This window comes from Schistocerca cancellata, chromosome 1 (assembly GCF_023864275.1).
Source record: "Schistocerca cancellata isolate TAMUIC-IGC-003103 chromosome 1, iqSchCanc2.1, whole genome shotgun sequence".
In the NCBI taxonomy this organism is placed as follows: Eukaryota; Metazoa; Arthropoda; class Insecta; order Orthoptera; family Acrididae; genus Schistocerca; species Schistocerca cancellata.
Genome location: NC_064626.1, coordinates 911,045,190 through 911,065,616, shown reverse-complemented (window position 1 = coordinate 911,065,616; position 20,427 = coordinate 911,045,190). Strand labels below are relative to the sequence as shown.

General features: G+C 40.4%; 1 protein-coding gene across 2 annotated transcripts in view; it reads right to left on the bottom strand.

The window, feature by feature from the left end:
- Nucleotides 1-20,427, bottom strand: part of LOC126191186 (armadillo repeat-containing protein 5-like) — a 215,914-nt gene that overhangs the window by 45,743 nt on the left and 149,744 nt on the right. For both annotated transcript variants that reach the window (XM_049931967.1, XM_049931977.1), the window contains one exon: nucleotides 15,194-15,407. In XM_049931967.1, the coding sequence (XP_049787924.1) occupies nucleotides 15,194-15,407 (214 nt within the window). The remainder of the gene's footprint in view (nucleotides 1-15,193; nucleotides 15,408-20,427) is intronic.

Here is a 20,427-nt window from a genome sequence, read left to right as displayed (position 1 = left end):
GTTACAGTTGAGAGTATGAGAGGGTTTTTCTTTCCATAAATTCCAATAAACCAGCAGTTTCGAATGTTAAATGATCAACTGTTGCATAACTTCATTGTATCACTACGGAAATTGTTATATTGTGTATCTTTGTTAAGAGATCTCAAGAAGCCGGGACAAACAAGAAGACTAAAAGATGAGGCATCAGTAAAAGCTGTAACACCCACACAGATGGGTGTGGAGAAATTCTGCTAGGCTGTGGGTCTTACAAATATTCTAGCTGAGGATGGATTTAGAAAAATCCTGTCAGTCAATGGACTTAGTTAAATTCTAGATTGTGGGTACTTTGATATTTTGCAGATAGTGGTGGTCCATTAAATAATTGTAAGTTCAGACTCTGATTATCTGATGAGAAGTAGGAGTGTGATAGTGTACTGAACATTCCAGCATCAATTAATTACTTGTACGGTCATGTGACTAGGGCCTCCCGTCGGGTAGACCATTCGTTGGGTGCAAGTCTTTCAATCTGACGCCACTTCAGCGACTTGTGCGTTGATGGGGATGAAATTATGATGATTAGGACAACACAATCCCCAGTGCCTGAGTGGAGAAAATCTCAGACCCAGCCGGGAACCGAACCCAGACCGTTAGCATTGACATTATGTCGCACTGACCACTCAGCTACTGGGTGCAGACAATTAATTACTTGTGCAACTCATACTGTTAGTTAGTTAGTTAGTTTCATGTTCCATGGATCAGTGAGTTAGCAATTTCTACCCCATCACATTTCACACATTACAAAAATAGAAATTCATCTGTGGAATAGAAGAACTTTTCAAAAAGAATTTTTTTCATTTTGTTATTAAATTTAACTTTGCTGTCTATCAAACATGTTATATCAGTAGGTAAGTGATCAAAAGTTTTGATGGCACACTGTACACTCCATTTTTGTGCTAATGACAACCTTAATGTGGAGTGTTGAATATCATTTTTTTCTTCTGGTATTGTAGTTATGTACAAAGCTGTTCTGAACTACAGGGGATTACTTAGAACAAACTTCATGAGGGAATAAATATACTTTTCTCAAACAGATGTCTATAAAAGGGTCGTGAGGGTGAACCACATGTTATTCTTATAATACATATTTGAGCGATGAATACTTTCTTTTCTTAAAGATCTTAAAAACTCTATTTCATAAGACATTTGTGAATAAAAATACACAAAATATCAACTGATTTCTCTTGCCCCAAGATTTGCAATGATTTGCAGTTCAAATGTGGCTGAATTAAGCGGTTTTAAAGTTCCAAAATGTGTTTTCTGCAATTTAAATTTTCATCAATACAGGCGCACAAAAATTTTGAAGTTTCCACCCTAGTTACTATTTCGTCATCTTGTATGTGTTAATTTATTATTTGTGTAGTACCTTTAGACATGCAGAACTGAATAAAGGGTGGAGAAAAATTGTGTCTTGAAATTTTAACCCTAGATAGCTAATGCCAGTAGAAATCAAAATTGATAATATTGTGTAGGTCGACAACGTACCATTTTTAAACTAGAGAAACTTGGCACCACGCACTCCGATTGGCCGTGGGATTGCCCCGTTGCCATTCTTTAGTTGACGGACAGCACTATGGTTGTTGGTTCACACAAACAAACATCCCTTGCCTCATCACTGCCCCAACGTCCAGAGCATCGGGAAACAGGGCAATCCCACGGCCAATTGGAGCCTTTTACACTAAGTTTCCGTAGTTTAAAAATTGTATGTTGTCGACCTACACAACATTAGTAATTTTGGTTCCTACTGGCATCAGCTATCCAGGGTTAAAATTTCATGACAATTTTTCTCCACCATGTATATCATCTTCTTCTTCTTCTTCTTTTTTAAAAAAATCAAGAGCGAAACCATTCACAATAAAAGACAATCAATAATACTTTTGAGAACATTATTCATCATTTCTTCTGTGCATACATGTACATTTGTATTAGCTACAATCCTAGTGTCATCTCTAAAAGTAACTAATTCTGCTTGTTGTATACAAAATGGAGGGCGTTTATGTACAGGGTGATTCATGAAGATAGGCAAATATTTTAATATGTTATTCAACAAGTATAACTAAAGAAAAAAAATTCATATAAACATAGGTCCACAAATGTTTGGTTACAGAGGTATGGCCAATAAAAGATTTTGCCTGAAATTTAGCAACTTCGCTAATATGAAGCCATCGCAAAACTGTATGAGGTTAAAGTAAAGCACGATTTCCATGGCAAATCTAATAAAGCATGTCCCAGACATGTATCTGCAGTAGTTTTGCAGAACATCCCGAGAAGCAATAGACAAAATTAGGAACAATACTGAAACAAGAAACAAAATCTGTTCATACAAGTGCAGCTAAATGCATTGAACTCGGCGGAGACATTTTTGAGCATTTATTGTGAATGGATTGTGAAATTGTATGTACACTGTACAACTTCCTTAACAATGAGCTTTGTTTTCTCCGGTTTAACAAGAATTCACATGTGCTATGATATTGATAAAAGCAGGTTATCTGACACATTCGTACAGTTTCAGTTAACATTATTACCGTCACTGTTTCAAAATTAAATTCCCTACAACTTCCGTTGAAAACTTTGTATATTGTCTAGATTTTAAAAAAACAAATTGGGCCAAGTAATTAATAAATTAAAAATTTTACAAAATTACGTCTTTGCTTCTTTGGATGTTCTGGAAAACTACCAGAGATACATGTCTGGGACATGTTTTATTAGATTCACCAGATCAATAACAACAAAATAAATGGAAATTGTGCTTTACTTTAACCTCTTACAGTTTTGTGATGACTTCATATTAGCGAAATTGCTAAATTTCAGGCAAAATCTTTTATTTGCCGTAGCTCCACAACTATGGACCTATGTTTGCAAGAACTTTATTCTTTTCTTGTAGAATAACATATTAAAATAATTGCATATCTTTGTGAATCACCCTGTATATGAGGAACAACAGTGGATCTAAGATTGAGTATTGGGGAACCCCATAAATGATTTTTTCCCAGTCAAAGGCATCTCTCCTGATTAAGACGGTTGAATTACAAAGTAAAACTTTCTTCATTCCATTAGTTAGACATGTCATAATCCGTTTGTTGGCCATACTATCTATTTCATAAAATCTCAGTTTATCTGTGAGAATATTGTGATTCACACAGTCAAATACCTTAGATAGGTCACAGAAAATACAAACTGGTGCTATTTTGTTATTTGACACTTGTAAATTTTGATGAGTGAATGTGTAAATGGCCTTATCAGTTGAGCAATTCTTCTTAAATCCAAACTCCAAATTGTGATTTACTGAGGATATTGTTGTTACTCAGGTGGACTACTATTTTAGAACACATCACAAAAATTTTGGAAAATGGTCTCAGTAGTTAAATATGCTGTTAATTATTGACATTTCCCCTACCAACTTTCTTATAGAGAGGTTTAATAATGGCATTTCAATCTCTCTGGAAAAATGTCTACATCTACATCTACATCCATACTCCACAAGCCACCTGACGGCGTGTGGCGGAGGGTACCTTGAGTACCTCTATCGGTTCTCCCTTCTATTCCAGTCTCGTATTGTTCGTGGAAAGAAGGATTGTCGGTATGCCTCTGTGTGGACTCTAATCTCTCTGATTTTATCCTCATGGTCTCTTCGGGAGATATACGTAGGAGGGAGCAATATACTGCTTGACTCTTCGGTGAAGGTATGTTCTCGAAACTTTGACAAAAGCCCGTACCGAGCTACTGAGCGTCTCTCCTGCAGAGTCTTCCACTGGAGTTTATCTATCATCCCCGTAACGCTTTCGCGATTACTAAATGATCCTGTAATGAAGCGCGCTGCTCTCCGTTGGATCTTCTCTATATCTTCTATCAATCCTATCCGGTACGGATCCCACACTGCTGAGCAGTATTCAAGCAGTGGGCGAACAAGCGTACTGTACCCTACTTCCTTTGTTTTCGGATTGCATTTCCTTAGGATTCTTCCAATGAATCTCAGTCTGGCATCTGCTTTACCGACGATCAACATTATATGATCATTCCATTTTAAATCACTCCTAATGCGTACTCCCAGATAATTTATGGTATTAACTGCTTCCAGTTGCTGACCTGCTATTTTGTAGCTAAATGATAAAGGATCTATCTTTCTGTCTATTCGCAGCACATTACACTTGTCTACATTGAGATTCAATTGCCATTCCCTGCACCATGCGTCAATTCGCTGCAGATCCTCCTGCATTTCAGTACAATTTTCCATTGTTACAACCTCTCGATACACCACAGCATCATCTGCAAAAAGCCTCAGTGAACTTCCGATGTCATCCACCAGGTCATTTATGTATATTGTGAATAACAACGGTCCTATGACACTCCCCTGCGGCACACCTGAAATCACTCTTACTTCGGAAGATTTCTCTCCATTGAGAATAACATGCTGCGTCCCGTTATCTAGGAACTCCTCAATCCAATCACACAATTGGTCTGATAGTCCATATGCTCTTACTTTGTTCATTAAACGACTGTGGGGAACTGTATTGAACGCCTTGCGGAAGTCAAGAAACACGGCATCTACCTGTGAACCCGTGTCTATGGCCCTCTGAGTCTCGTCGACGAATAGCGCGAGCTGGGTTTCACATGACCATCTTTTTCGAAACCCATGCTGATTCCTACAGAGTAGATTTCTAGTCTCCAGAAAAGTCATTATACTCGAACATAATACGTGTTCCAAAATTCTACAACTGATCGACATTAGAGATATAGGTCTATAGTTCTGCACATCTGTTCGACGTCCCTTCTTGAAAACGGGGATGACCTGTGCCCTTTTCCAATCCTTTGGAACGCTACGCTCTTCTAGAGACCTACGGTACACCGCTGCAAGAAGGGGGGCAAGTTCCTTCGCGTACTTTGTGTAAAATTGAACTGGTATCCCATAAGGTCCAGAGGCCTTTCCTCTTTTGAGCGATTTTAATTGTTTCTCTATCCCTCTGTCGTCTATTTCGATATCTACCATTTTGTCATCTGTGCGACAATCTAGAGAAGGAACTACAGTGCAATCTTCCTCTGTGAAACAACTTTGGAAAAAGACATTTAGTATTTCGGCTTTTAGTCTGTCATCCTCTGTTTCAGTACCATTTTGGTCACAGAGTGTCTGGACATTTTGTTTTGATCCACCTGCCACTTTGACGTAAGACCAAAATTTCTTAGGATTTTCTGCCAAGTCAGTACATAGAACTTTACTTTCGAATTCATTGAACGCCTCACGCATAGCCCTCCTCACACTACATTTCGCTTCACGTAATTTTTGTTTGTCTGCAAGGTTTTGGCTATGTTTATGTTTGCTGTGAAGTTCCCTTTGCTTTCGCAGCAGTTTTCTAACTCGGTTGTTGTACCACGGTGGCTCTTTTCCATCTCTTACGATCTTGCTTGGCACATACTCATCTAACGCATAATGTACGACGGTTTTGAACTTTGTCCACTGATCCTCAACACTATCTGTACTTGAGACAAAACTTTTGTGTTGAGCCAACAGGTACTCTGAAATCTGCTTTTTGTCACTTTTTCTAAACAGAAAAATCTTCCTACCCTTTTTAATATTCCTATTTACGGCTGAAATCAGTGTCGTCGTAACTGCCGTCTGCTTCACGTCTGCTGTGCAGCGAGCTACCTTAATTTAAGTATTAACTGTATTTTTCTTGCTTGTCACTTCTTCTTCGGTGTGTATTTGCTATTAGGAAGCTTTAATTGTCGGGTGCTATTAATAGTGTTCCATAGATTTCGTGTTTGTTTTGAATACAGTCAGAGAGAGTCCCTTTAGTCAACCATAGTGCCAGTAGTGCTAGTGTTTGTTTTCAATACAGTCCAGAGACAGGTAGTGCTATTTTCATTGTTTTCTGCAAGAAGTGGCTAGCAACCACAGTTTAGTGAATAAACAGCCGCCTTTAGTGAATTAGCAGTTTAGTTAAAGGTTGATTAACTCTCATCAGTAAATTGATTCCTTAGGATGGATAGGATGTGTGACTGCTGTGTACGGACGCAGGAGGAGCTGGCCACTGTTCGCGAACAGCTGAGCGTGTTGATGGCTGCGGTCAGCCGTCTTCAGGCTGCTGCCTCGGAGTGTAGCGGCAGTGGGGAGTCTGGTGCGTCGCAAGGTACACCCCAGGTGTTACATGCTTCACCCACTGTCCCTGCTGTCAAGACATCTTCGCGGGTACCAGGCGCGGTTGGGCCACCCTCTCCCCAAGGGGAGTGGCGGGTTCAGCGGTGTTCACGGCGCACGAGGCGGAGGGTCAATGTGGAGGCTGGCCGTGTGGCATCGCCCGCTCTGCCTGTGAGTGGACATATGGCTGCTCCTTCAGCAAGGTCCGCGCAGGCACACGGGGGGAGGGGTTTATTAGTTATTGGGAGCTCCAACGTTAGGTGGGTGATGGAGCCCCTTAGGGAAGTAGCGGGAAGGTCGGGGAAGAAGGCCAGTGTTCACTCTGTCTGCTTGCCGGGGGGTCTCATCCAAGATGTGGAGGAGGCCCTACCGGCGGCGATAGAGAGCACTGGGTGCACCCGACTGCAAATTGTTGCTCATGTCGGCACCAATGACTCCTGCCGTCTGGGTTCAGAGGTCATCCTCAGTTCGTACAGGCGGTTGGCGGAATTGGTGAAGGCGGAAAGCCTCGCTCGCGGGGTGGAATCAGAGCTAACTATTTGTAGTATCGTTCCCAGAACCGATCGCAGACCTCTGGTTTGGAGCCGAGTGGAAGGCTTAAACCAGAGGCTCAGACGATTCTGCGGAGATCTGGGGTGCAAATTTCTCGACCTCCGCTATCGGGTGGAGAAATGTAGGGTCCCCCTGAATAGGTCAGGCGTGCACTACACGCCGGAAGCGACTACAAGGGTAGCGGAGTATGTGTGGAGTGCACATGGGGATTTTTTAGGTTAGAGAATCCCCTCCCTAGGCCCAACAAGACGCCTCCTGAGACGCGGCAAGGTAGGAGTAGGCAAAGTGCAACAGGGAATAACAATATTAATGTGCTAATAGTAAACTGCAGGAGCGTCTATAGAAAGGTCCCAGAACTGCTCTCATTAATAAACGGTCACAACGCCCATATAGTACTAGGGACAGAAAGTTGGCTGAAACCAGACGTAAACAGTAATGAAATCCTAAACTCAGATTGGAATGTATACCGCAGAGACAGGCTGAACAGTGAAGGGGGAGGCGTGTTTATAGCGATAAGAAGTGCAATAGTATCGAAGGAAATTGACGGAGATCCGAAATGTGAAATGATTTGGGTGAAGGTCACGGTTAAAGCAGGCTCAGACATGGTAATTGGATGTCTCTATAGGCCCCCTGGCTCAGCAGCTGTTGTGGCTGAGCACCTGAAGGATAATTTGGAAAATATTTCGAGTAGATTTCCCCACCATGTTATAGTTCTGGGTGGAGATTTTAATTTGCCGGATATAGACTGGGAGAATCAAACGTTCATAACGGGTGGCAGGGACAAAGAATCCAGTGAAATTTTTTTAAGTGCTTTATCTGAAAACTACCTTGAGCAGTTAAACAGAGAACCGACTCGTGGCGATGTCCTGTGTTGTTGATACATTACATATTACAGAAAAGACAGAGATTATGATATGGGAGCAAATTTTTAATATACTGTTGGAAACATCAAATAAACAAAAGCTTTTATTTCAGATAATATATAATTTTCTTAATTTCAGAAAGAGAACTGAGTGAGATATCCATTTGATTCAGTTTTATGAGATTTGTTTTTTCAATATACTGCTTTGAATTTTTCTCTTAACTGCTTCTCTCCATATTTTCTAAACATTTAAGAAATTATAATTTATTTGCCTGCTACCTGTTACCGATCATTTATAACACTTCCATTTCAATCAATAGTGATGTTATCCTGCACCTGCTGTCTTGTCTCTCATTTCACTTCCTTCCGCATAGGCTTATGTCTGTTGTCAGAATTACATAATGTACACATTCCATGATTTTTTAATAATTTTCTTAATAAGTCTGAGTAGTTTGTGCTGGATCTTTACTTCTCGCTGCCAACTGAAATATTTCGCTTTTCTACTCACAAGAGGCTTTCATGCCTCTAGTGATTCTTCTTCTTCTTCTTCTTCTTCTTCTTCTTCTTCTTCTTTACATTGCTGTTTAATGTCCTTTCTGATTAGTTTATGAGGAAAACATTTTTCAAATAATTATATGAATTTGTCATGGAATAGATTAAATTTTATGTCAGCATTTAGTTCATCATAAATTTCATCCCAGATCATCTCTTGGCCTGGTGTCACAGAGGAATATCTATGCTTTTAGCAACAATCTTCTTTACCCTAACTAACTGTGCATTATGATCAGAGAGGGTTTGTTGCTGAGTATGCAGTTATTTTCTGCTTTGAGCTTCATCTAAGAAAACATCAATTAGTGCCCTACTCTCTCTATCCACCCATGTTGGAAATTTAATTACTAATATCAATATGCAGTTGTATTTTGCAAATACAATAAATTCATGGAGGACATGGATGAGGACTGCAGATAGGTGGCACTAGGTGGGAATGTAGGTCAGCCGAGAGGCATGCCAAGATAGTCCACACAATGGCAGTAAACATTGTGTCCAGTTGACACAGTGGTTAGCGCAAATGCCTAGTAAGCAGGAGTTCCACGTTTGAATCCCAATCTGACAGACATTTTCACACATCACTACTGATTTCACATAAAGTCCCAATGCAGATGACATCAACAGTCTCATTTCTTGCCTTTCTTTTCCTCCACTCAACCATCAATTTACAAAGTTTATGAAGAATAGCTATCTATCCATTTTCAAAAATCTTTATCCGTTATTGAGAAACACCCCAAAAATTTGTTTTTTGGTTACCAAACCCCAGCCAGGGATTCTGAGACAGCTATTTATAGCAAATGGCTGTAATTCTTATGATGTATTTCTAAAACATCAATCTCAAACCATCTTGAAAATGTTCTTCGTATCTTCATCTGTTTCCGAGATATAGAGATTTAAAGTTATCCTACTTGTACACACAAAATACTGGTGTGAGATGAAAACATAGTTTATGAAGTGACAAAGCATGGAGAAATATGTTGTAAAGTGTCTCTGTTATCATCTGGGAACCCCACGTTGTTGTACTGAAGCACATGCAAAAATATTTGCATATAAAAATGCAGTCTGAGGTGTAAAATTAGTTTTGCATTATTTCAATTTAACTAAAGTTTACTGACCAATACATTTCTTTTTATATGACTTGCATGCCCTGCTGCAGGAGGGAAAGAAGGGGACCATCAGAAAAATGCTCCTATACGAGCACAAAAAATTAAAATATGTTCCTGTTTATTTAAAAGACTGTGACTGAGAAGTGGGGTACCAGCTGCCCCATTCTACCTTCCTCAGCACCTTCACAATTTTCCCAAAAATTTTCTTATGTACATACATTCACACTTTTTTATGGTGAGAAAGGACAGTGGCAGTGGGAAAGAGACAGAAAAGTAATAAGTATTGAAAGATAGTAGACAGCGGTTGTGATATAGAAAGAGCGAAGGAGACAACGGCAGTGTGAAAGAAAGAAATGGACACAGTGGCAGTGGAACATATTTGATAGTGACAGAACAGTGTTGGGAATAGAGTGAAAGAGACAGTGCCGGGGAGGAGTTGGTCGGGGGGGGGGGGGGGGGGGGGGGGGGGGGGGGCAGGAATGAAGAGAAAGTGAAACTGGATGATAGCAAGTGACAATGAGAGATAGTGTATATGGCAATAACAATGAGGAAAAGAGAAATTGTGACATTGAGAAGACACAACAGCAGGAGGAAGGAAGGATGAGATATCTGCAGTGAAAGAAAGCAAGAAGGAGACAGTGAGAGGATACTGTGGTAGTAGGACAGTGTGACGGGGATTGTGGCTATGACACAGAGACACAAAGAGATAATGACAATGAGTTGAGCTGAATGAGTGAGTGAAGAACTGGGAGCGGATGGGTATGAGTGACTTACAATGATAGACTGGTGGGTGTGAGCAAGTTACAGTTATGTTGGAGTCTGAGGTGTGTTATGTTAAAAAAAAGCATGAATATGTTCACAGGCAAAAAGTTTTGGGAAAATTTTTAGAGGTGCGGAGAAAGGTAGAATGAGGCAGTTGCTACCCCACTTTTCAGTCAAAATCTTTTAAATAAACAGGAACATCTTCGCAATTCTTATGCTCTGTTGTTCTGACAATAATGTAAAATGACTCCTTCCGCATCACTATGATTTATTGTGCAAAATGATCCATGGAACATGAAACTAACAAAGCAGTTGACAATGTTATCCTCCTGTACATAACTTTGTTGTGGCCTGAATGAACTCTCCCTCCCTTTTTAAACTTCCCCAACCTGTCCCTCTCTTCTCCCTGAGACAAGAATTATTAGTTCTCAAAGCTATGATAGTGTTGTGATTTCTACAAGCTTCATCATCTCCCAGTACCTACTGCAACCTACATCTTTCTGAATCTGCTTAGTGTATTCATCTCTTGGTCTCCCTCTACGATTTTTACCCTCCACGCTGCCCTCCAATACTAAATTGGTGATCCCTTGATGCCTCAGAACATGTCCTACCAACCGATCCCTTCTTCTGGTCAAGTTGTGCCACAAACTTCTCTTCTCCCCAATCCTATTCAATACTTCCTCATTAGTTATGTGATCTACCCATCTAATCTTCAGCATTCTTCTGTAGCACCACATTTCGAAAGCTTCTATTCTCTTCTTGTCCAAACTATTTATCATCCATGTTTCACTTCCATACATGGCTACATTCCATACAAATACTTTCAGAAATGACTTCCTGACACTTAAATCTATCTTCTTCTTCATGTGCCGTCTCCTCTAAGAAGGTTGGCTGTCATCATGGCAATTTCTGATCTTGATTTGGCTGATCTAAGGAGTTCTGACGTTGAGCAGTTGTACCAATTTTTTAAATTGTCAATCCAGGATGTCCGTCTTCTACCCCTCGTTCTCTTCCCACAAATTTTCCCTTCTAGTATTATTTGCAATATCTTGTAATTTACTCCCCTAATAACATGGCCTAAATATTGTAGCTTCCTTACTTTAATAGTTTTAATTAATTCTTTTTCCTTTCCCATTCTTCTTAGGACAGCTTGATTAGTAGTCCTCGACACCCAACTAATTCTAAGTATTCTTCTATATGCCCACATTTCAAAAGCTTCTAAACTGTTCATGTCCTTCTTTTTCAATGTCCACGCTTCCATTCCGTATAGTAATTTTGAGAATACATAGCATCTTAGCAACCTCATTTTTGTGTTTAAACAAATGTCTCTCGAACAGAATGCATTTTTCATCTTATTAAAGATACTTCTGGCCTGTCCTATTCTCGATTTAATTTCTTCTGAGCTTTCAATCTCCTCATTTACAATTGTTCCGAGATATTTAAATTTACGTACTTGATCGACTCTTTCCCTATTGATTGTAAGATTTTCTTGTTTGTGTGTTTTAGATATCACCATGAACTTAGTCTTGCTTACGTTAAGAGTCAAGCCAAATTCTTCATTTTTTTCTGTGACTTCGTCAAGAAGTAATTGTAGATCTTTGAGGTTTCCAGCTAGTAGTGCAGTGTCATCAGCAAACCTAACATTGTTAATGTTTAGCCCATTCACTTTAATGCCAGCTATTTCATCTGATAGAGCTGCCTGGAATATGTCTTCTGAATACATATTAAACAATAAGGGTGAGAGAACGCAACCTTGTCTCACACCCCTCTTTATTTCTATATCATTCGATAACTCATTTTCTACCTTCACGGTTGCAGTTTGATTGTAGTAGAGGTTATATATAATGCGGATGTCTTTCTTATCAAGTGTTTTCTTTTCTAACAATTCTATGAGATGATCATGGCGAACTTTGTCAAATGCTTTATTATAATCCAGGAAGCACACATATAGTGGCTGATTAACCTCCATACATCGTTGCGCTAATATGTTAAAAGCAAACAATGCTTCTCTTGTACCGAGGGAACTTCTAAAACCGAATTGTGTTTCACTTATACCTTCTTCTACTTTTTTGTATATTCGTTGGTGTATAACTTTTAGAAATATCTTTAAGGTGTGACTCATTAAGCTTATTGTACGGTGATCATTACAAGTTTTGGCATTAGCCTTTTTGGGTAATGTAACAAAGGTAGATGTCAACCAATCCCTAGGAATAATTCCCGAATTATAAATATCATTAAACAATTGTACAAATATATCTATATGGTCTATTCCTATGAGTTTCAGGATGTCATTTGGTATCTTATCCGGTCCAGGGGCTTTTCCTGTCTTTGATTTGTTGATAACATGTAATATTTCTTCTTTCGATATGCTTGGTCCTCGTTCTCCGATCATGTTATCATAAAATTTTTGATCTTTTCTTGTATCTTCAAATAGTTCTTTGACATATTCTGTCCACCTGTCCAGTTTACCTTTAACATCAGGAATTATTTTGTCATTTTTATCTAACAATAAACTTGTACTTTTCTTTTTATTAAGTCCAGCTAAATCTTTAACTTTTTTGTGTAAATCTATAATCAATGTTAAAAAATTTCTCTTCTTCAGAAACGCTTTCCTTGCCATTGCCAGTCTACATTTTATATCCTCTCTACTTCGACCATCATCAGTTATTTTGCTCCCCAAATAGCAAAACTCCTTTACTACTTTAAGTGTCTCATTTCCTAATCTAATTCCCTCAGCATCACCCGACTTAATTTGACTACATTCCATTATCCTCGTTTTGCTTTTGTTGATGTTCATCTTATATCCTCCTTTCAAGACACTAAATTTCTCCTACTGGGCAAAGTACTGGCTATCAAATCTGTCTTATAATTTTATAGTTTTCTCTAGTTAATTTCCCTTTTGATATGATTAAATAATAAATCTGGTATTCAGATCTAGCAATCTGATGTAAGAAGACCTGTGAAAGGTGATGTATGGAATAAGACTGAACATAGCAGCTCATATTTCCACAGAGAAATTACTAATTAATAGAGGCACTGTTTATTTTCTGAAAAGTCACAGACCATATCACCAATGTTTGCAGGTAATATGAATGGGGCCATTAGTTTGGTGTGGAAGTGAGTACTTGGTTTCAGATGCCCTCTTGAAGTTGGACAGCATTAACTCATTCAGGATGAAATTTCATTGTTGATTAGGAATATTGTGATCTTTATATTACCGAACCTTGAATCAAACAACATATTCAAGAATGAACTAAAGAGGGTTAGTGCTGTTATTAACAATGCTGACAAATACACAGAAGTGAGAGAGGCTTATAAAGGAGAGGCAATGTGTGACAGTGTAAATGCCAATGATGAGAAATGTGTGCATGTGCAATAAGTAGAGTGGAGGAGGAGTATCAATGGAAATTAACAATACAGATGTCATTAATAGTGAAGGTGAGAGTGTGTGTGTTGTGGAGAGATGTACAGGTGAAAGTGACAATGAATGATGGATAGTTAACCCATGAATAACAGATATTTATAAAACAGTTAGGGGCTCACTAAGCAAAAGGTGAGAATACAAACAAAAGTTTAACAAATATACATTAACATTATATTATTAGTGAAGTGTTATGCTCACTGCATGAACTAAATGACAACAGTAGGACACAGAACCAAAGTTTAGTTCAGCATAAATACACAACTAATTAATCTGGGTAGTGCATCTGTGGTGGCAAAAATTTCCTTTCCTAGTATGCTGAAGGTTTCACTGAGACCTTCACAGATGGGCACTATCCTCCAAACCTAGGTATCAAACAGACTTTCTGCACCTAATCCACCCACTAACTCTGGGGTTGGGTTATTTGGGGGAGGAAACCAGACAGCAAGGTTATCAGTCTAATCGGATTAGGGAAGGACGGGGATGGAAGTCGGCCATGCCCTTTCAAAGGAAGCATCCCGGCATTTGCCTGGAGCGATTTAGGGAAATCACGAAAAACATAAATCAGGATGGCAGGACATGGGATTGAACCATCGCCCTGCAGAGGGCAAGTCCCACTAACTCTGAGAACCAGCTGCAAAGTAGCACCGTATCACCCAATATCATCCCAGACTGAAACAACTTAATCATATCCTTTGCCAGGGCTTCAACAATCTATCATCACATGTGGAAATGAGGAACCTCCAAACTACACTAGATTCTGATCTAACCCTACGCCACACCCACTCCCAACCCTTGCCACATGAGTCACATCCCTTTGGAAGACCCAAGTACAAGACCTGTCTGATTCACTCATGCAACATACCCTACTACACTTGGACCACACTCTTATCCAATATCTTCAGAGGTCGAGCCACCTGTGAAAGCAGCTATGTCACATGTCAGTTCTGCTGAAATTTCTGCACAGCATTTTATGTGAGCATGACTACCAACCAACTGTCCACTGAAATCAACGGCCATCGCCAAAATATGGCAAAGACCATAGTTGAACACTCAGTGCCAGAGCATGCTGCTAAGCACAATGTGCTCACCACCCCTTGCCATCTGAGTCCTTCTCCAGAGCACCAGTTCTCTGTGCTATGTGGATGGCAGTTATCCTAGCAACAAACTCTTAATTCCTGAAAACCTGACCTCAGCCTCAATCTCCACTTACCCCCTGCACCTCTCTCTCTCTCTCTCTCTCTCTCTCTCTAAGCAGTCAGCCACCTTTCCACAACCCTCCCTCCCATTCCATGGCTCCTTTCTCCCCTCACTCACTTGACAATCGTTCACCCCAGTTTACATGTCGAACAGCAATCCAGCTGGCACAATGTAGCTCTAAGGTGTGTGTGTGTGTGTGTGTGTGTGTGTGTGTGTGTGTGTGTGTGTGTGGGTGTGAGTGAGTGTGAGAGAGAGAGAGAGAGTGTGAGAGAGAGAGAGAGAGAGAGAGAGAGAGAGAGTGTATGCGCACGCATAGCACAGAAGACACACAGTGAAGGGCATCTATAGAAATCTGTACAAGTGTATATATTAAAACAAATTTTCAATTTTTTTAATATCATTTTGTTTTCAATTTGACTGTGGGTTATGCTATGTTACCTTTTATTTTCTACTGAAGTTTATTTTTAAGTTGTGTAGTATAAAAGTGCTGTCTTTAGTATAAATTACTGACATCATGATGACAAAATATAACACTACACAGTGATACACCGAGGGTTTCTTTTTGTACTTACCGAAGAATCATTAACTGAGCGACTAAATTCTGTTAATGCTTCCTTGAAATGTCTCTTTTCAGCTGGATTGCTGATACTGAGTGAAAGGCAGAGAGCATGGAGGCTGTGGGGAGCATATTTCAAACATTTTTCCATATCTTGACTGTCCAAGATTGATAGAATAATATCCAGTGCATGGCATCCAAGTAACAACTTACGCAGTTTTGATGTATTCCTATTACAGAAGGAAAGAACATCAGTAACAAGTCTACAAAAAAACTATGCTTAAGACAATTCTCATTTATTGTTTCGTATCAGTTGTACATCTAGTACTACGATATGTGGTTCTGAATGGACAAGATGGGTTGCTGACGCAGCTACTTAGTTATACTTTATTTTAGTTCTGAGGGTAATCCACAGTGATCAAAACATGCAATATGATTAAAAATGTGCAGCTGAGATGGAACGTTAAATGAGTATTATCTAAAATATCAATACAGTTCCTGAATCTCTCAAGACAACTGTGTCAGCTATAGTGAAAAACTATGCTCGTACACACAACAATACTGTGAACACTGTGTAGATTTCATATACTATCTTAAACACTGACAGCAACATCTAAAAACTTATAAGCTAACTAAATAAATTGTAGTGGCTTATCCACGGTAATCCACTGACAATGTTCCTCCTCTTTCATTAACTTCTAATTTCCTTCTGAGCCAATCATATCTCTCCAGCTTTCTCAGTACAGCCTATTAGAGGTGTACTTGGTGTACAGATAAACTGTTTATTATATTTTTCTCCACGACACTTCGCTGGCTATCTGATCCAACACTCTGCACCACATAAGACATGCCACATTTGCATGGAATAAGGTGCACAAGCAGCTTTCATTGATCTCAATCATTTTTAACATTACAAAGAAGATATTTTATTCTTCAGTGGGAAAGTTGTGGTAGAATTTAAATATGTTCAGAGTAAAGGAGACCACTCACTGATACGCAAAGCACTGAGTCATCAACAGGAACACACAAAATAGAAAAGAAAACCTTTGACGATGGGTGGCTGGTAGCTTAGACAGAGACAAATAGTTTTCCAGCTAGGAATGCAGGAGGGAGGGGTGATAGGTGCATGGACTGGGCATATGATGCAAGAGTGCCACAGCCAGGGGATGATAGAACAAAAGAGGTGAAAACTGTTGGGTTGAAGGTGTGGGGCAGGGAGTTGTCAGAGAGCAATTTATGTGTTGCAAGGATCTATATAGCTCAGAGAAGCTTCTGGTGGAGGGAAGGATCCAGATGGCCCAAACTGTGAAGCAGCCATTGAAACCGAGCATGTTACGGTCAGCCACATGTTCTGCCATGAGGTGGTCAACTTTGTCCTTGGCACCAGTTTAATGGTGGCCATTTATCCTGGTGGACAGTTGGTTGGTAGTCATACTGACATAAAAAGCTGTGCAGTGTTTGCAGCAGAGTTGGTATGTGACATGGCTGCTTTAACAGGTGACCCAGCCTCTAATGGGGCAAAATAAGCCTGTGACAGGACTGGAGCACGATGTGCTGGGTGGGAGGGTTGCACAGGTCTTGCACTAGGGTCTTCCACGGGGATATAATCCCTGTAGCAAGGGGATGGGAGTGGGAATGGCATAGGTATGTACAAGGATATATCTTGAGTAGAATGGCTCTCATTTCATGGCATGGCAAAAGATGCAGTTGAGTTATCCAAGTCAAGGGTGACTTTGATGTTGAGAGGGCCACTCCTTTGTAGCTAATTCTTGGGTATCATGGGAGGATTGGTGGTGTATGTGAGGATAAATTCTATTTTAGGAATAGGTTTTGCTGGGTAGCACCTGTCTGTGAAAGCCTTAGTGAGACATTCAGCATACTGTGTAAGTTAATTCTCCTCGCTGCAGATACATCATCCACAGATGGCCAGGTTGTATGGGAGGGATTTTTAATGTAGTAAGGATGGCAGCTGTCAAAGCACATGTAACTGTTGGTAATTAGTGGGTTTAATGTGGACAGAGTTGTGGATAAAGCAATCATATGCATGGAGGTCAATGTTCCAGGAGGTGTTTTACTGGGTTGACGAGGACAAGGTGAAGTGGATAGGAGAGAAGGTGTTGAGGTTGTGAAGGAATGAGAATAGGGTGTCTTGGCTCTGAGTCAGATCATAAAGTTATCATAGGTGAATGAGATCCAGACTAGGTGCTCGGAGTTTTGGGAGAACAAGAAAGTTTCCTCTAGATGATCCACAAACAAGGCTGGTATGTGTGTGCCCATGGCTGTGCCACATATTTGTTGGTATAACTTCCCTTCAAAGGATAAGAACTAGTGTGTGTCAGGATATATTTGGTAAGGTGCATGAGGAATAACACTGTGGGTTAGGTATCCAAAGGACATTGGTAGAAGTAGTGTTTGATCACAGCAAGGACAAGGGCATGAAGGATGTTGGTGTACAGGGCGGTGGCATCAACATTGATGAGTAGGGGCCCAAGAGGTAAAGGGGAGGGGTTGGCAGAGAGTCTGTAAAGGAAGTGGTAAGTATTTGTCATGTGGGAGGCCAGGTATCAAGCAACTGGTTGGAAGTGTTGGTCAACCAGAGCAAACATTCTTTCAGTGGGAGCAGAATCGCCAGCTACAATGGGGTGTCCAGGATTTTTGGGTTTTTTGGAAGCATGTAGAAAAGTGTTTGTGTGTGTGTGTGTGTGTGTGTGTGTGTGTGTGTGTGCGCATGCGTGCGCGTACTCCAGCTCAAGAAAGGATATAATCTGAAAGCTAACAAATTCTCTATCTCTTTTGTGTGTGCACATCGATGACTCAACATTTCTGCTTTTTGGTGAATGATCTCCTATACTCCTAAAGTATTTATATTTTATCCTTGTAATATTAGAGACAATCTAGGGCTCCTAGACAGTGGCGACATGTCTTACATAGGAAGGATACACAGTTAGAGCTTCAAGGAGACATGCAAGGAAAATCAACAAGTTCCTAACTAAAACAATCAGCAAATCAGCTATTGCCAACCACTGTCTCAAGTATAACAGAAAATGAAACACAATGAGCCCACTATTGTGGAGCAAATGCTAAGTTTCTGGACAATATAATTCAGCAGTCTAACAAAATAAAGATGCCAGAAAATCTATTAAACCAGGAGGAGGTTTCAGGGTGTTTCAAAAATGACCGGTATATTTGAAACGGCAATAAAAACTAAACGAGCAGCGATAGAAATACACCGTTTGTTGCAATATGCTTGGGACAACAGTACATTTTCAGGCGGACAAACTTTCAAAATTACAGTAGTTACAATTTTCAACAACAGATGGCACTGCAAGTGATGTGAAAGATATAGAAGACAACGCAGTCTGTGGGTGCGCCATTCTGTACGTTGTCTTTCTGCTGTAAGCGTGTGCTGTTCACAACGTGCAAGTGTGCTGTAGACAACATGGTTTATTCCTTAGAACAGAGGATTTTTCTGGTGTTGGAATTCCACCGCCTAGAACACAGTGTTGTTGCAACAAGACGAAGTTTTCAACAGAGGTTTAATGTAACCAAAGGACCGAAAAGCGATACAATAAAGGATCTGTTTGAAAAATTTCAACGGACTGGGAACGTGACGGATGAACGTGCTGGAAAGGTAGGGCGACCGCTTACGGCAACCACAGAGGGCAACGCACAGCTAGTGCAGCAGGTGATCCAACAGCGGCCTCGGGTTTCCATTTGCCGTGTTGCAGCTGCGGTCCAAATGACGCCAACGTCCACGTATCGTCTCATGCGCCAGAGTTTACACCTCTATCCATACAAAACTCAAACGCGGCAACCCCTCAGCACCGCTACCATTGCTGCACGAGAGACATTCGTTAACGATATAGTGCACAGGATTGATGACGGCGATATGCATGTGTGCAGCATTTTGTTTACTGACGAAGCTTATTTTTACCTGGACGGCTTCGTCAATAAACAGAACTGGCGCATATGGGGAACCGAAAAGCCCCATGTTGCAGTCCCATCGTCCCTACATCCTCAAAAAGTACTGGTCTGGGCCGCCATTTCTTCCAAAGGAATCATTGGCCCATTTCTCAGATCCGAAACGATTACTGCATCACGCTATCTGGACATTCTTCGTGAATTTGTGGCGGTACAAACTGCCTTAGACGACACTGCGAACACCTCGTGGTTTATGCAAGATGGTGCCCGGCCACATCGCATGGCCGACGTCTTTAATTTCCTGAATGAATATTTCGATGATCGTGTGATTGCTTTGGGCTATCCGAAACATACAGGAGGCGGCGTGGATTGGCCTCCCTATTCGCCAGACATGAACCCCTGTGACTTCTTTCTGTGGGGACACTTGAAAGACCAGGTGTACCGCCAGAATCCAGAAACAATTGAACAGCTGAAGCAGTACATCTCATCTGCATGTGAAGCCATTCCGCCAGACACGTTGTCAAAGGTTTCGGGTAATTTCATTCAGAGACTACGCCATATTATTGCTACGCATGGTGGATATGTGGAAAATATCGTACTATAGAGTTTCCCAGACCGCAGCGCCATCTGTTGTTGAAAATTGTAACTACTGTAATTTCGAAAGTTCGTCTGCCTGAAAATGTACTGTTGTCCCAAGCATATTGCAACAAACGGTGTATTTCTATCGCTGCTCGTTTAGTTTTTATTGCCGTTTCAAATATACCGGTCATTTTTGAAACACCCTGTATTAAATATGGCAATCTCATCCCTCAGACTCGGAAAACATTCAGAGACTGTGCACTTCACAGAATAACAGAGAAGCCTCCAAAAAGTTAATAAGCAACAAATAGCATCAAAGCAGTTAGTAAGCAACAGGAGTTGAATTCTGATATAATTCCAAATGTTTTTCGTTTTTTTCCCCCCCCAGTTTTCTTTCTTCCTTCCTTCCTTCCCCCCCCCCCTCCCTCCCTCTCTCCCCCCTCCCCCTCCACCCTCCTCCCCCCTCCCCCCCAAATGTGACTTCACTTTATTGTTTATTCAACTAATCAGTTTTCAAATGTTATACTACACTACATAAGTGATAGAAGTAATCCTGCAAATCAGAATCATGAAATTTTCCACCGTGTCATGCAGAAACCATTAAAAAAAGAAAAGGTGCATCCTGTTACAACTGTACCATGCATCTGCAGCTTGTCTGAAATTTAATTTCATTCACAAGCTATACATTCTGGTTCAGTATGAAAACTGTGATATAAATAACTTTTTCTCACAAAAATAGATGCCTCCTGT